Raw genomic sequence first — 15,975 nt, 5'->3', positions numbered from 1 at the left:
CTAGCCGTGGCAGCCAGTCTCATTGCTGCGATCGAGTCTCCCCCAAGCGGAAGAAGTTGTCGTCAGGTCCGACTGTCTCCGCAGGGCGAGCCAAAACCTCAGCCCAGCAGCTTTGCAATGCAAGTTCTCCTTTTGTCATATCTCTCAACTGTCGCAGTTGGTGGTTAGTCGCTCCTCGACCAATCTGCGCCCGTAGGCCTTGAGATGCTGCATGGCGCAGCTGTTTTCGGTCGATCTTTCCATTCACCAATCGCGGTACCTGATAGACAGGAATGAATGCAGAGGGAATGAGTGAAGCTGGAACATCTGCCTGAAGACTTGATTGCATCTGCTCCACGGCCGCCTCGAAGGCTTGAATGCCACCACTGTCTTCTGGTTGAATAATGGAGGCTACCAAATGCACATCTTTGCCATCTTCTGGTGCGACCAAGTCCGCAAAGACTTCAGGGTTGTTGATAGGGAAGCACTCCTGAACGTGGTGCTCAACTTCAGCCAGTTCGATACGCTGTCCACGCAACTTCACTTGACGGTCTTTTCGTCCGATGTACTGTATGGAGCCATCCACAAGACGCCTCACAAGGTCACCTGTTCGGTACAAGACCCCGTTTTGGGAACCTCGGATGTTTGACAACCAAGTGGGATATGGGAAGAATGCCGCTGCCATGGCCTCCGGACGATTGACGTAACCGCGACCGACAATAGGGCCCTCGATAAGAAGCTCTCCAATAGCACCCACGGGAACGATCTTCTCTGGGTTTTTTGGATGCGCAACCCATGCGACACAACCAGTAGGATGCCCAATATTTGATTCGTCTTGTGAGAGGTATTGTGGCGATGGCTGGGCTGCAGCAACGACGGAGCATTCTGAAGGACCATAGGCATTCATCAAGTGTACATGCGGTGACCAGCGACGGACATCGTCCCTAGTCATGCCCTCTCCACCGAGAACGAGTGTTTCTAGGGTAGAAACATGCTGCGGGTTTAGGATGCGCGCCACGGAAGGGGTCAACAGCGCCCAGTTCACTTGCATCTCGCGGATTGCATGACCCAGTCTCTGATTTCGGTCTTCATCGGAGGGAATGCAGATACAGCCACCGACCAAAAGTGTGTCGATCATTTCCACAATGCTAGCGTCGAAAGCATAAGAGGCAAATTGAATGACCCGGGCATTTTTATCAAGACGAAGTACCTGGGTATGTGCGGATGATGCTGACAGGAAAGACTGATGCTCGATGACGCTTGCCTTTGGCCTACCGGTAGACCCAGATGTAAAAACAGCATATGCAGATGACCTTGGACTAACCACCGATGGGATACTTTCTTGTCGAATCTCGGGATGCGGTATTTGGCTGATGTCCTCCACAATGATTGGGTTCGGCGCTAGAGTGGATGCAAGTTCGAGGTACTTAGAGGAGGTGATGATAACTGGACACTGGAAGTCCACTTGCACCATATCTTGCAGCCTCTCTGCTGGATGCGACGGGTCAAGCAAGATGAATGCTCCACCTGCCTTCATGATGGCTATTATAGCGACAACTGTCCATCGAGATCTTTCGCGGCATATTGGCACAAATACCTCAGGACCAACACCAAGCAAGGCCAGGTCTTTAGCCAATAACGATGAGAGAAGGTCCAGGGTCTCGTATGTGAACTGACCATCCCAGGAATCGACTGCAGGGGATGTGGGTTGCGCCGCCGTCATTCGTTGGATATCTGTGTGAATACAAGATCGCACAGGTTCCGGTACGTTGTGATTGAAACGAAGCATCTGACTCTCGTTCTTCCCCATTGACAGGTTTATGTCGCTCAAATTGCGAATTGCCGGATCAATAAGCTGCAAAACGATGTGATGGAAGGTGTCGGCAACCAATTCAGCCTGAGCATCAGCCACAGCGTGCGTCCAGTGTGTCAAATCACAATCGATGGTCTTTTCACGTTCAGTGATGTTGATAGTCAAGTCATACTATGGTTTGGTAAGTGAGCGTTTGTTTATTCTGAATGAATGCTGTCGGATAAAATGTTGCAAAGGTTAAAGGTGTCTCAGACAGTATCCACACATACCTCAGTTGAGTCAATTCCATCTTCTGGTTGCAACTTAATCCTTTGAGCGTGTTCAGAAAACAGACTGCCGGCGTCCTTCTGCAATGACATCGCGGTGTTGAACAGAGGTTGACCGGAGCGATTCAAAGAATGCATAACATCTGCCAAAGAGCAGTGTTGGTGATCAAGGCTTCGGGCGTAGGCCGCATGATTTCCGGCGAGTGTCGACAGAACCGATGATTCATCAGTTAAAGATAGTTGACAAATCAAAAGATTGATCAAAGGTCCAGAAATATCGTGCGCATCTTTCACTGGAATATCACGGCAAGCATTCAGATATCCGAAACACACAGACTCGCTCCCTGTGTATACACGGAGAACGATACCCCAAGCGACTTGTAGCAAACTGGAAATTGTGATGCTGTGATACTGGCAGAACGACCGGAGGTCTTGGCCAATACCTATGGAGAATGGCAACGATTTCAGAGAGCTTGGGGCGGTCCCGTGCCCCTTCAAGCCGAGAGATGGGAAAACACATGGGTAAACATCAGTCAGGTATTCCTTCCAATAGGATTCGGAAGCCCTGTGGTCCCGAGTTTGCAGATAATGCAGGTACTTGCTATAGCTTCCTGCAGGCTCGGCATCGAGTGTCCCATTGCATGCTTGGTGGAATTCTGACAACAGTCTCTGCTCCGTGATACCGTCAACAAGAATGTGGTGGATGGCGAGCTGACAGTAAGCTCCACCATGAGGCTCAATTGCGACAGTAAGCTGATGGGGTGGGAGGCCCTTCGTGTTTGACGATTTCGCATTCAACAAGAACTCATCGGAAACGGACGGAACTTGGCCCTCCGCACGCAATTCTGATCCCGACAGCACCCTGATGTTTCCCTCGCAAGCTCTCAGAACCACTTGGACAGGGTGACCGTGCCCTCCGACACCATCGGTGAATACAGTGCGCAAGATGGGTTGACGGTCAACAACCTGCTGCCATGCTTGCTTGACCTCAGTTATATCTATTGGGTCGTTGGCGGAGGTTGGGGACAGAGACCACCGGATATGCGACCAGTATACTTGAGGGTTTCTCAATTGGCTCAACCACATGCCAAGTTGAACGGGTGAGCACGGGAACATATCCTCGATTCCAGACGGAGACACATCGAATCGGCCTGACACCTGATGGAGTAGGCTGTGAAGCTGCTCCTCGTTTGCAAGTGACAGCAACGGGAAATCGACAGCGGCGAGTCGCTGTTCCTGCTGCAGCTCGATGGGGAGTTCCTCAAGAGTTTGTAGGCAATTGCTAATCCACTGCTCTAGTCGATCCTGATGCTGTAACTTTTGGTTATAGATAAAGGACAAGTTGAGAGACCCGTTCATGACGGTCGCATTCACATCAATAAGAGCCATGCGCGGCAAATCAGCTGCCATGGGGAGAAGGGAATCATCTTGGACTGATGTCATCTGAAGCAAGGCACCTGGTCGTTCAAATTGTTGGAAAAGACCGGTGTAATTGAAAAGAATCTCCATTGGGGAATGACTCCGGAATTTTTCCGGTCCCTCGGGGTGGAGGAATCGCGACGCAAAGTATTCCCATCCGTTCGTGGATATGCTGCGACGACCGTCTTTTGTCATCTGCAAGATCCTCCTGACATTGTCCTCCTTCTTAACATCTAAGAACAAAGGTGCAATAGTGGTGAACCATCCGACTGTCCGGGATATATCGATGTCTGCATCCCAAGGCTCTCTCCCATGCCCTTCGCTGAACATGGTGGGTGCAGGCCGATTGTCAAATGCCTGAACAAAGGCGTAAAGTACAGCTGCTTGGATAATTTCGACTGGCTGGGTGTGGAATGCACCATTTGCGGCACCAATTATCGCCTCGGTTGTTTCTTTGGATACTGTGATGGTTTGTCGCGTTGCATCCGCCCAAGTATTTTCACTCAGAACAACATCTGAGCCCCAGTAGTCCATTGAGGGATGTGGAATCTCTGTCTTCAGCGTTTCACTGGGATCAAGAGACTCCTTGGCGTAACTCTGTTGCAGCCGACACCATTGTTGGAATGATATGGAGAGAGGTTGGATTGTACGGCCCGTGTTGAGGATATCTTCCAGGTCTTGTAGAAGGACGCGCCATGACACTAGGTCAATGACAAGGTGATGGGCCATCAACCCCAAGAACTGCTCCCCGTTGTCTGTGGTGATAACATCAACGATAATCATCACTCCTTGGATGATATCAAGCGTGCCCTGGCTGACTGATAAAATCTTCTGCAAGGCTGTACGGTCGCTCATAGAGGATACCCGGTGCTCTCTAAACCGAAGACTTCTGGACACATCACTAGCAATAACTTGTCCCCATTGACCGTCCGCTCGTTGTTCAAATCGGGCGCGGAGCATTGAATGAGCGGTAACAATCTTCTCGATCGCTCGTTTAATCTCAGGAGGTGGCAGAGGTTTACTGAGCCGGAGAATGAACTCGAGAGTGAACTTATTGTGACCATTGGGCACTCGTTCAAAGAAGAGCTTCTGTATCGGTGAAAGTTCAAACCACACCTCCGTTTGATCATCCTCCCCAGGCGAGGCCAAGGACACAGATCCGGAATCCTGGATCTTTTCTGCTAGTTGCCTGATGCTTGGAAACCGGAATATATCAGCAACAGCTACTTTGAGTCCGACAGTGCGACAACCTGCAGCGACTTGCATCGCGCTGACTGAATCGCCTCCCAGACGGAAGAAGCTTTCTGTAGTGCCGATTTCTTCAACCGTTCGATTCAGTGTTTGGGCCCAGATTTGTTGAAGTTTTTCCTCGCGAGAAGTTGACGGCGCCTCTGGTTGCATTTTCACGGCTCGATAAGCCTGCATCTGTTCCAAGGATAGCTTATTGGCCTGCTCCTGAATGTAACGTCGATTGGTCTTCCCAGATGGCGTTAGAGGTATATGGGATATGGGTAGGAAAAAGCGTGGAACCATGAAGGATGGTAGAGCATCCGACATGCTGGTCTCTGCTGCAGCACAAGCTTCACGGAACTCGTCATTTGGAGGAAGAAATTCTGCTTGCTGATTACTGTCATCATCCGGAGAGGAGGGGAGACATATAAATGCTATCAGCAAAGCCTCTGGTCGATGGTCATTGGTACTATTCGGGGCGGATGACCGGAGCACCTCCGCAAGTGTCTGACGGGCTTTCGGGAATGCTTTGTGGAGATGGTACTCGATGTCTGCCAGTTCTAAACGCTGTCCGTGTAGCTTGACCTGAGTGTCCTTCCGCCCGAAGTATCGGAAACTACCATCCGCAGTAGCCTGCACCAAATCTCCACTCTTGTAGAATTTTCCGGATGGAACGGAGCCAAATTGTAGGCGCCAGGGGGTGCTTCAACGAAGACCCGAGTCGTCTGCTCGGGATTCGATAGGTAACCCTTGCCAACGATTGGTCCTTCTATTAACAGTTCTCCAGTGCACCCCAGTGGCATGAGGACTCGATGGTCATCTGGATGAACAACCCATCCAGCTCCCCCTGTGCTGAATCCTATGTTTGCTGGATCATTGCTGTTCAGGTTTGGTTGTACACTGAACACTGCAGAGCACTCCGCCGGGCCGTACGCATTTCCAACGTGTACAAATGGCTCCCAGCGGACGACGTCGCTAGCCAGAACTGCTTCCCCGACAAACACCAAGACTTTCAAGGACTTAACACTGTCGGGGCTAATGATACGGGTGACACTGGGCGTCAGGCATGCAATGTCGACCGCAAAGCGGTTCATGGATTCCACAAGATGACTCTGACAGTCGTCCGTTGAGGGAATGCAAACACAGCCTCCCTGAATCAGCGTACTGAGATGTTCGATTATGCAAGAATCAAATGCTGGGGAGGCAAATTGTAGAACACGCGACTTCGGTGTGAAGTGGTATGGTTTGCCATGGGCCACAGAACTTGAAGCAAAGCCTTCGTGATGAACAATTACACCTTTGGGGGTTCCCGTGGACCCAGAGGTGAATGTCAAATAGACAGGATCCTGTGGGCCGACCGAGGGCTTCCCAGATGGGCGATTGCGGTGCAGGTGCTTCGAGTCAAAAGTATCCACGTTGAGCAACTCTTCGACTCCAAGCTGGGCTGCCAGATCAAGATGCGAGCCACGAGTCAATACCAGGGGAGCTGCCACGGCTTCACACATATTCCGTAGTCGGGACTGTGGATGTGATGGCTCTAGTAACACAAAGGCAGCGCCGGATTTCATCACAGCAAGCATAGAGACAGCCATCCACTTGGTCTTTCCCAGGAGAAGAGGCACAAATGACCCAGGGCCAATACCATGCCATGAAAGATGATTCGCCAATGCCGAAGCCAACTCATCGAGGGCTAGGTATGAATAGTCGCCATCCCAGCTACTGATAGCCGGGGCATGAGGCTGTTGTAGCGTGCGGTTTTGAATTAATGAATGAACACACGGCATAGGATCTGGACTCTTTATGGAAATGTTCTGACGGCGAAGAGCATTTAAATCTTCGGGGCTCACGACACAGACATCAGAAAGAGTGAGACCCGGTTTAGCGTCGATCTGCTCGTAGATATGAATGAACTGGGAGAGGATTCGCCCCATTTGATAGGGCTCGGTTACTGCCGGATCAAAGGAAGCCTCAATCCACATTGTCGTGGTCGACGGACGACATCGTAGGATCAAAGGATACATATCATATGTCGCTTGGGTTGACCGGCTCTGGGAGAATATGTCGGGAAGTTGATGGCCATCTCGAGGCTCAACCGAGAGCAGGGTCTGGAAATGACACGCTGCTGCTGGACCTGGTCCAAGGCGAAGCAGATTTTGCAACCCAACATGTTCGAACTCCATAGATGCTGCCCATTCGTCCTGGACTGAAATCAAGGCATCTCCAACGGTATTCTGTCCGCATAGCTTGATGCGAACCGGTACGCTAGCGAGTGCAGGTCCGCTCAAGTCTTGAACTCCCGCAACAGAGACTGCACGACCCGCATTTACTGCTCCAAATAATGTATCATCAGAGCCAGTATACACCGATTGCAGGATTGCCCAAGCCAACCGAATCTTGGTGCCCACAGTACTTGATGAGCTTTTGCCATCTTGGATGTTGAAGGACCTCTCCAGTCGCTCGGTTGGTCTGGCAGAATGACCCACTGTGGGTAGTTGGGGGAATGCCATCATCGTGGCCTCATGTGCATCACGGAACATGGATCCCCAAAACTCATTGGCTTTGTCTTGCGTGCGCTGCACATGGTCCACTAGAGGCCGAAAGGGGTGGAAAGAGAGTTCTTCGCCCCTGTAGGCGGCATCGGCCTGGCGCAACAACAATGCCACAGACCAGTGGTCGCAGATGGAATGATGGATTATGATCTTCATTTTATGTTCGGTGATGTTGAAGACGAAATATGCCAACGGTGCCCCTGCTCGCCAGGAAGGGCTGGCGATCTCTCCATTTATACCGTCGTCGGTCTCCTGCACTTGCCATGGAATCGATCCTCGCACCACTGCCTGCACACACCCAAGCTCACTTGTTGGTATCATGCGAGTCCTCAATATCGGGTTAGCTTGGGCGGTCGTATTCCAGGCCTCCTGCAGCTTGTGGTGGTCAACCTCTCGTGGCAGACGGTACTCGTGTTCGATGGTGTATGCTCTCGGGTCTTTGAACGTGAGGGCTATCATTGCTTCTTGGAGAGCGGTGCAGGCATATACATCTTCAATCTCATCCAGGGAGCAGTGGCATTGATCGGCCACTTGTTGCCAAATCCCATCTATTCCATTTTCCTTCTCAGTTGTTGGAGATGGAGTAAGGAGTTCTTTGTTGAACGAGATCAATGTTTCCTTCAATGAGTCTCCCGGGGGGGTGATGGTCCCTGTGCCAGGGAGGTCTGTTGATACCTTCATCCTGTATTCGGGTGGTCCGGTAGGATGATCTCAAAGTTCTTTGACGTTCATGTATTAGAAAATATATATCTGTTTTGGGGAGGTCTATGTGATGTACCTGTGCCACTCAATCGTAGCTGTTTCGTGTCGTTCCTAGTTTGTTCAATGTACGAGCAATCACGCTGACATTGTAGCTTGCTATGAGAATGGATATTTTGTAATTGACAACCAGGAGGCGAGTTGAAATGAAACTTATACGAAGATTTCAGCGACATCCGTCGTACCTAGCGCTACGCCTTCGAACAATCACGCTATGGCTCCATAGCAGTACCTAAGTAAACATCAGGCGCCCTGATGAAAAGAATTTCGCGTTAACCATGGTATACACTCATTGTCAATGCAACATGATAGCTTCCTTGACGTACGGAGTAAACTCTACATCTGATATTGGCGTATTAGCACAGCGGGTTCTTCTTTTCCGGCGATTTCCACTTCTTTGTTTGCATTCAACCAACCACCTGCGTTGTAGATTCATCATTGATTGAGGTCATTTCATATTTTTTTTCACAATATGCTTCCGAAATTAGCAATAGGGGTTGAAGTCAAATTTGGGTTACATCGGGGAAGCCGAACCCACCTCAGCTCCTGCACGAACATCTTAAACCCACACCTTAAATGTCCTTGACATCACCGCTCGCTCCACTCATTTCCACTTATTTTACCATTTGGCCCAATGTGAGAAATCAAAATATTTGTGATGACTTTGAGACTATGCGTGCCTAATTTTTTGCGAGGGTCCGTGACAACCTTGAACGGTTGGTGCCTTGCTGGCTGACACCCCTCAGGGTCCATACTCAGGGGGTTCTCACACGTAGATTCGATTTTCCAGTTACACATGAAACTACTGCTCCGACGATGGTGCACAAGTCTTTTGACAAAAAACCGATTTTCTTTCATCAAACCGCTGTGTTGACGTGAAAAAAATGCCTCCGTCAGCTTCCCCGCGTCACGTCGAAACGCAAGACATACAAACATCGCCAGAGAATAACTCCATCACCAATCCAGATATGGTCGCTCCTTCGGTCAGATCAAATGATGAGACAGCCAAACCTGCAAGTCTCGGTAGCTATGCGGTAGGTTTTTGATTCATTGATGGACCTGGCTTTGTCTCCCATTACTCACACCTCATCCAGAGGATTTTATCCTATGGTGCCTCTCATGGAGGTATTTATATTATGATTTTGGGGCTGGTTTGTGCCATGGCTTCAGGAATTGTACGTTGAGAGCGAATATCCAGATATACTTAAGATCAACTAATGAAATTCCAGGCTCTTCCTTTGATGAATATTGTCTTTGGCCAGCTGGTCGGCAACTTCAACGAGTACTTTATTCCCGGGTCGGGCATCACAGAGCAATCATTCAAGTCCTCGGTCAATCAAGACAGGTAAATATTTCGCACTCGATTACTCATGACAGCGAACTTACCGTCTCTTTCTAGCTTGTATATTGTGTACTTGTTTATCGGAAAATTCTGTTTGACATATATATCCATGGTACTGTGATTCTCTATGCTCAAAGCTCCATTGTTACTCACTGTTACTCACACGCGACAGATTTGCTTTCGGTTGACCAGCCTCCGCGCCTCAGGGGCCTTGCGCCTAGAGTACACTCAAGCACTCTTTTCACTTCCTATGAGCAAGCTGGACGAGATGTCGGTCGGAACTGTCACACATGCGATCACGGCACTGTCAAATACAATCCAGCAAAGTGTTTCCGATCGGCTGGCCATTCTGTTCCAGTCACTTGCCTTACTCATTGCGGCTTACGCCATCGCATTCCGGTATTCCTGGGCACTGACGCTTGTTGTCAGTTCGGCTATTGTATTCGTGATCCTAGGCTTTAGCCTCACAATGCCGTTTTTGGTCAAAGCGCAGCAGAATGTCGACAAAGCAGATGAAAAGCATGCAGCCCTCGCCGCAGAAGTGTTTGGCTCTATTCGGACGGTGTTTGCTCTGAATGCTGAACAGCCACTCTTCAAAAAGTATACCCGGTGGGTTGAGGAAGCACGAAAACGTGGCTTGCGCATGTCCCTAGTCAGTGGAATTCACCTTGCAATGCTCTTCTTTGCTATGTATGTCAGCTTCTCCCTGGCCTTCTGGTTTGGGTTGAAGCTGTATCGCGAAGGTCACATTGCGAACATTAATACCGTGATCACGTATGATTATCCCATCTTTTGAATAATTGTGATGCTGTGTTCTGACAGTCAGTTAGGGTGTTCTTTTCCGTGCTCCTTGTGGTCACTATTTTGGGAGGTATTGCAGGGCCATTGATGGCTATCTCGAAGGCCATCAGTGCATCAGGTGCCTTCTTTGGTGTTATTGACTCCAAGCAAGACGATCCACCAGGAATTCGAGACCCGGAGTTATCCCATGCGGATATCATGTTTGAGAATGTGAAGTTTGCCTATCCCACGCGACCGGAAATGACCGTACTCAAGGGATTTCATGCGACATTTGAACGCAATAAAACCACGGCTCTGGTCGGACCCTCCGGTTCCGGGAAGAGTACTATTGTCGGAATGATTGAGCGATGGTATCAAATTCAGTCCGAGGAAGCAGAGGAGACCACCTCGGGTCATATCCATGTGGGGCCTCACAACATTAACGACTTGGATGTGAAGTGGTGGCGATCCCAGATCGGCCTTGTTCAGCAAGAGCCGTTTTTGTTCAATGACACAATATATAACAACGTTGCTTTTGGTTTGATCGGATCGCAGTGGGAGAATGATACAGATGCTGTCAAGATGGACCTCATCACCGGAGCCTGCAATCAAGCCTTTGCAGATGAATTTATCGACCGTCTTCCCATGGTATCGTTACACCCTTTTCGCTGCACTCCTATCGTTTTCATCTCACCTGACCATTTTATTTTTAGGGTTACTCGACCACCGTTGGGGAAGGTGGAATCACATTGAGTGGCGGACAGCGCCAAAGAATTGCCATCGCGCGAAGCATCGTCAGCCAACCCCAAATTCTCATTCTGGATGAAGCGACCAGCTCGATCGATATCAAAGGAGAAAAGATCGTGCAAGCAGCGCTCGATCGTGTGTCTAAAGATCGAACTACAATCATGATCGCACATCGCTTGTCTACCGTCCGCCGCGCGGACAAAATCATCGTTATGAAAGACGGCCAAAACTTTGAAGAAGGTTCTCACGAAGAGTTGATCCTAAAAGAAGGGATATACCATGGCTTGGTTCATGCGCAACAGCTGGCGCCACTTACAGATTTGATGGATGCCGATGTGCCAAGTTCGATGGCTTCGCAGAAAGAAGAAGTCAGGGCCCATGATTATACCACCAAAGAAGGCAGCGATCAAAATTGCCAGGATGATCCGGAGCCTGAAAAGAGCTTTGGATTTTTCCACAGTTTTGGGGTGCTTATTTATGAAAATCGTAGCCATTGGCTCTTGTATGCACTGACAATGATCGGGGCTGTGGGGGCAGGTTGTAAGTATTCACTATGTTTTCCCGCACATTTCCAGATATAAGCTTACAGGGTACAATAGCCGGGTTTTCCCTACAAAGTTGGTTATTTGCCAGACTTGTACAGGTTTTCCAGTTCACTGGCCAAAAGCTCGTGGACGCTGCGAACTTCTGGGCATTGATGTTTTTCATCCTCGCCCTTGCCATGGCGACTTTCTATTTCATGCTAGGGTTTTCATCGAATTCTATCTCGATGGTGAGTTTACTTATTTCATGAATTTCAAGCAGGGCTAACTGTTCAGTTTGTTGTGTCTAATGCTCGGATGGATTATTTCTACAACATCTTGTCCAAACCAGTATCATACTACGACCGCGAGGAGAATTCTTCAGGTAGTCTGATTTCCAGACTCTCTACTGATTCAAAACAGTTACAAGAGATGTTTGGTCCCACTGGTGTCTTCCCTCTCATCTCGGTCTTCAACATCATTGGATGTGTTTCAATCTCCTTCGCCTTTGGATGGAAGCTGGCGGCTGTCACCTTTTTTGCCGCCATGCCATTTTTATTTTTCTCTGCCTTCATGCGCATTCGATATGAGATTAAATTTGAGACCCTAAATGCAGCAGTTTATGCTGATAGTTCCAAGTTCGCCACGGAGGCAGTCCGGGCCTTCAGGACGGTGACTGCGCTAACCATGGAGGATACCATTTTGGAAAGATATTCGAATCTGTTGAAAGATCAGCGTCAGAAGGCCATCCGGAAGGCATGGTACGCAACGTTGGTATTTGCGTTTTCCGACAGTGTTGAGCTATGTGCCATGGCGCTCGCCTTCTGGTACGGCGGCCAGCTGCTCGCCTCCCGTGAATATGACCCAGTTGCATTCTTCGTCGTCTATATTGCCATCATCCAAGGCGGGCAATCGGCCGGGCAGTTCTTCAGTTTCGGTCCAAATATTGCCCAGGCTAAGGCTTCTGCCAATCGTATATTGGCTGCACGGCAACCTACCCAGGGACAGCTTCAGCATATTCCGACGGGACCACTCTCTTCCTCGGAGCATACCCCCAGTCCCTCTGTTGAAGTTCAAAATGTCTCTTTTCAATATCACACTCGCGAGGTACCGACATTTGCTAATCTGAATCTCTCCATTGAGAGCGGTCAATTCGTAGCATTTGTCGGACCTTCAGGCTGTGGAAAATCCACCCTTGTCTCCCTACTCGAGCGTTTCTATGACTGCACTCAGGGAACGATCCTATTTGGTGGCCGAGACATTCGTTCCATTGAACTTGCCTCTTACAGAAGTGCTTTGTCACTCGTCGCCCAGGAGCCAAAACTCTTCGAAGGCACCATCCGCGAGAATCTCCTTCTCGGTCTAGAAGCCCCCAATAACCCGACCACGGAAGACCAAATGATTCAAGCATGCAAAGACGCCGAAATCTACGACTTCATAGTATCCCTACCAGATGGCTTCCTGACTGAACTTGGCGTCAACGCCCAGGCCTCTCTGAGTGGTGGGCAAAAGCAACGTATTTGCATTGCGCGAGCCCTGATCCGCAAACCGCTACTTCTGCTTCTTGACGAGGCTACATCTAGTTTGGACTCTCACTCGGAAAGTCTTGTGCAAGGTGCGATGGAGAGATTAGCAAGCAAGCGAAACATGACTATTATTGCGGTCGCGCACAGACTGGCAACCATTCAGAAAGCTGATGCGATTTTTGTCTTTGGGGAAGGGGCGCCCGGGCAGGGATCGACCATTCTTGAGTCCGGAACGCATCCTGAATTGTTGCGCAGAAAGGGGGCTTATTGGCAGATGGTATGTCTACCCATTGAGCTACATCTACTTCTCATAACTAACGTGATTATAGTGTCAAGCGCAAGCTCTAGACCGCTAATACGGTGGGCATCTCAAGCAGCACTATTTCATCAATTTCTGCCTTCCTATCTCATACTTCTATGTATCTCTAATACTACTGCAAAATACATCTCGCAGTATTCTACAATAATCTAAAGACTTTTTCTGACTTATGGGATCAAATGCCTTATATTCGGAACATACCTGCCATGCCGTTCCCTCATAAAATATGTGGATTGCACGTGTTGACTCCACAATCTAGTTTCCATCAAGATATATGTATCTTAGTAGCTACGTACAGATCTCAAGGGACGAACTTGGAAGTGTTTCAGGTGACTTGTGATTTAATAATATCACAGTCCGTCCCGACTGATAGGACCAACACAACCGGCCGTGACGGGCGATATTCAACCCTCATTCTCACCCTATCTACAACACATGTCACACTCGCCCATATCTTCACAATTAATTCTATCTCGGGTTCCATTCATAATTTCTCCTCGCAATCAATCTGCCACATACGACCATAGGGTGTGGAAAACAGGGCTTCCCGTCCGCTCAGCCGTACTTAAGCCACACGCCGGTGAGTTAGTAGTTGGGTGGGTGACCACCAGCGAATCCTCACTGTTGTATGTTTTTGTTTTTGTTTTCTTTTGATTCATTCGAAAAGTCCAGAGGTTCTGTCGTGCTGCAGCCCTGTGGATTACTTTTGCTGAGTGTGGGTAGGCGACTAGTTTGATGGTGGACTTTGCCCAGGGCACAGAACATGAGATGTTCCTTTTGAACTAATGAGAAATGAATCACCGAAGACCCAAGAACCCGATAAACAACATGTTGGGCTTCATTGATGAGTTAGGGGAAGAGTACGCATACCCCGAAACAAGCGAGGCTCTTGATCGCTTGCATTAAGCAGACCAGAGTCACGTCCCCGGAGCTGCAACATGCGATTCCTGCAAAACCCAAACCCTGGTTCCACGAAAACCTCGCAAATTCCCATCCAAGTCATGTGTACATTATGGTATTATTGCGTCCGGAAACGTGGTAGTAAAGGATGGGACCGAAAGGGAAAAGATCGACCAGCGCTATGAGAACTCGATCCTGTGCTTTGAAATGGAAGCGGCCGGCCTGATGAATAATTTCCCGTGCCATGTTGTCCGAGGAACCAGCGACTACTCGGATTCTCACAAAAATGACTAGTGGCAAAATCGCGCAACTGCTGTATCCTCGGCATATGCAAAAGAACTACTTTCGCTAATTGAGCCGTCCGATATGGAAGTATTGCCTCCTATGGCTGCTCGTGTGTTGGATACCGGTAAGAATTCACATAACCAAGCCCCATATACTCTCGGGAAATTGTTAGCGTGGATAGACAGTTTCCAGAAAGCTAAATGATATTGATGAACACACCACAGCCAATAATGAACTACTAGAAAAAACCACAAAGGGTATATATTCAAGCTCACAGTTATCATTCAGAGTCACATTGCTAACAGCTGTACCCAGAAAACCGACAAAGGCAAGAGCAAGATCTACAGATCAAGTTTGAAGCATGGCTAAAACCACCAAACCTTCGAGAGACCAAACAGAATACCGAGAGCTTGGAATTCTTTCATAAAGCCCTTGCCGGCCATGAAAGATCAATTGGGTTGGAACACGAAGATACTCTGTCTAACCTTTATAGCATTGGTTTAGTCTATTGTAGGCTAGGCCAATATCCAGAGAGCTTAGAGTTCTTTAACAAAGCCCTTGCCGGCCGGGAGAAAACACTTGGGCCAGAACACTCAGACACTTTGCATACAATTGACACCATTTGTGGTGTCTATGAAGATCTGAACCAATATTCATATTGCTTAGAGCTCCGTAAAAAAGCCTTGATTTCTCAGAAGAAAACGCTTGGAGGTGGGCACGAAGACACCCTACCCATAGCCCCCTCTTAACATGGGTTTCGTCTATCACAAGCTAGACCAATCTACCGAGAGCTTACAATTCTTCAGAAAAGCTCTGATTGGCGAAGAGAACGTCCTTGGGCCTGCACATGTGAATACATTGTCCTCAGCTCTCTGGACTGGCCTTGCCTATATCACTCTCAACCAGCAGGCAAATCCCTTGGAGCTCTTCACAAAGGCACTGACAGGGCTAGAGAAGGCAATGGCACCCGATAATGAGGAAATTCGCAATTCTCAAACCTTTGTTTAGCAAGCCCAGAAATAAATTGCCAAGGACACCGATGTCATTTTATCTATATTTTTTCGAGCGCTTTTGACTCTCACTCAGCCACCAATGCGATACCTCAGGCATATGCGACTTTAGACTAAAACATCGCGCTGTATATAAATTTGACATGTCTTCTTCTCTTAATTGTGTTGGAAATACCCTGGAATTATAAAAATCAAACTTCCAAACCCAATTTCGTTCTTTTGCTCTGTCGGAAATATGGTAACGAGTTCTGCCTGGAAGAATATTAGGTCGGATGCAAGGTGATATATGTTCAGAATATATTTTCAAAAGAGAGAAATAGATTTTTTTTCGACAAAGACACTCTAGGCGCTTGGTTGGCCTCCGAAGAAATGTCTTCAAGCAGCTGACTATGAGACAGATATGTATACCTTGTGTGGTAGAATGCAGGTGGATGTAGTATGAAGTGGCCAATCAGACGAGATTTTATATTTAATGCACGTGACTGCTTCCGTACCTTGCTTATCGATAAGGATGCCAAGCCATCAGCAAC

General features: G+C 48.6%; 3 protein-coding genes across 3 annotated transcripts, besides 3 other annotated features; 2 read left to right on the top strand and 1 right to left on the bottom strand.

Annotated features, from left to right (window-relative positions):
• Window positions 1–19: 19 nt before the first annotated feature.
• Window positions 20–7,937, bottom strand: N7487_009577 (uncharacterized protein; the record flags this gene model as incomplete). The annotated part of the gene is given in 3 exon segments (XM_056877307.1): window positions 20–1,963; window positions 2,062–5,340; window positions 5,358–7,937. 3 exon segments carry the CDS (start codon window positions 7,935–7,937, stop codon window positions 20–22), a joined length of 7,803 nt encoding a protein of 2,600 aa, XP_056725887.1.
• Window positions 7,938–8,983: 1,046 nt separating this feature from the next.
• Window positions 8,984–13,287, top strand: N7487_009576 (ABC transporter ATP-binding protein; the record flags this gene model as incomplete). Its single annotated transcript, XM_056877306.1, has 8 exons — window positions 8,984–9,049; window positions 9,245–9,360; window positions 9,550–10,131; window positions 10,188–10,785; window positions 10,851–11,424; window positions 11,484–11,656; window positions 11,703–13,208; window positions 13,261–13,287. The coding sequence occupies 8 exons, from the start codon at window positions 8,984–8,986 to the stop codon at window positions 13,285–13,287; spliced, it is 3,642 nt and encodes a 1,213-aa protein (XP_056725886.1).
• A 398-nt stretch (window positions 13,288–13,685) lies between these two features.
• Window positions 13,686–13,876: a sequence feature (Protein overlapping with rRNA (N7487_009575, KAJ5395272.1) was converted to a misc_feature.).
• A 46-nt stretch (window positions 13,877–13,922) lies between these two features.
• Window positions 13,923–13,965: a sequence feature (Protein overlapping with rRNA (N7487_009575, KAJ5395272.1) was converted to a misc_feature.).
• A 200-nt stretch (window positions 13,966–14,165) lies between these two features.
• Window positions 14,166–14,444: a sequence feature (Protein overlapping with rRNA (N7487_009575, KAJ5395272.1) was converted to a misc_feature.).
• A 741-nt stretch (window positions 14,445–15,185) lies between these two features.
• Window positions 15,186–15,443, top strand: N7487_009574 (tetratricopeptide repeat protein; the record flags this gene model as incomplete). The annotated part of the gene is made up of 1 exon (XM_056877304.1): window positions 15,186–15,443. The coding sequence occupies one exon, from the start codon at window positions 15,186–15,188 to the stop codon at window positions 15,441–15,443; it is 258 nt and encodes an 85-aa protein (XP_056725884.1).
• Between the last annotated feature and the right edge of the window lie 532 nt (window positions 15,444–15,975).

The sequence above is a fragment of the Penicillium crustosum genome (assembly GCF_028827405.1).
Source record: "Penicillium crustosum strain IBT 35664 chromosome Unknown utg000004l_segment0_segment0, whole genome shotgun sequence".
Classification (NCBI taxonomy): Eukaryota; Fungi; Ascomycota; class Eurotiomycetes; order Eurotiales; family Aspergillaceae; genus Penicillium; species Penicillium crustosum.
The sequence above is the reverse complement of the archived record's forward strand: the minus strand, read 5'-3'. Positions and strand labels throughout refer to the sequence as shown.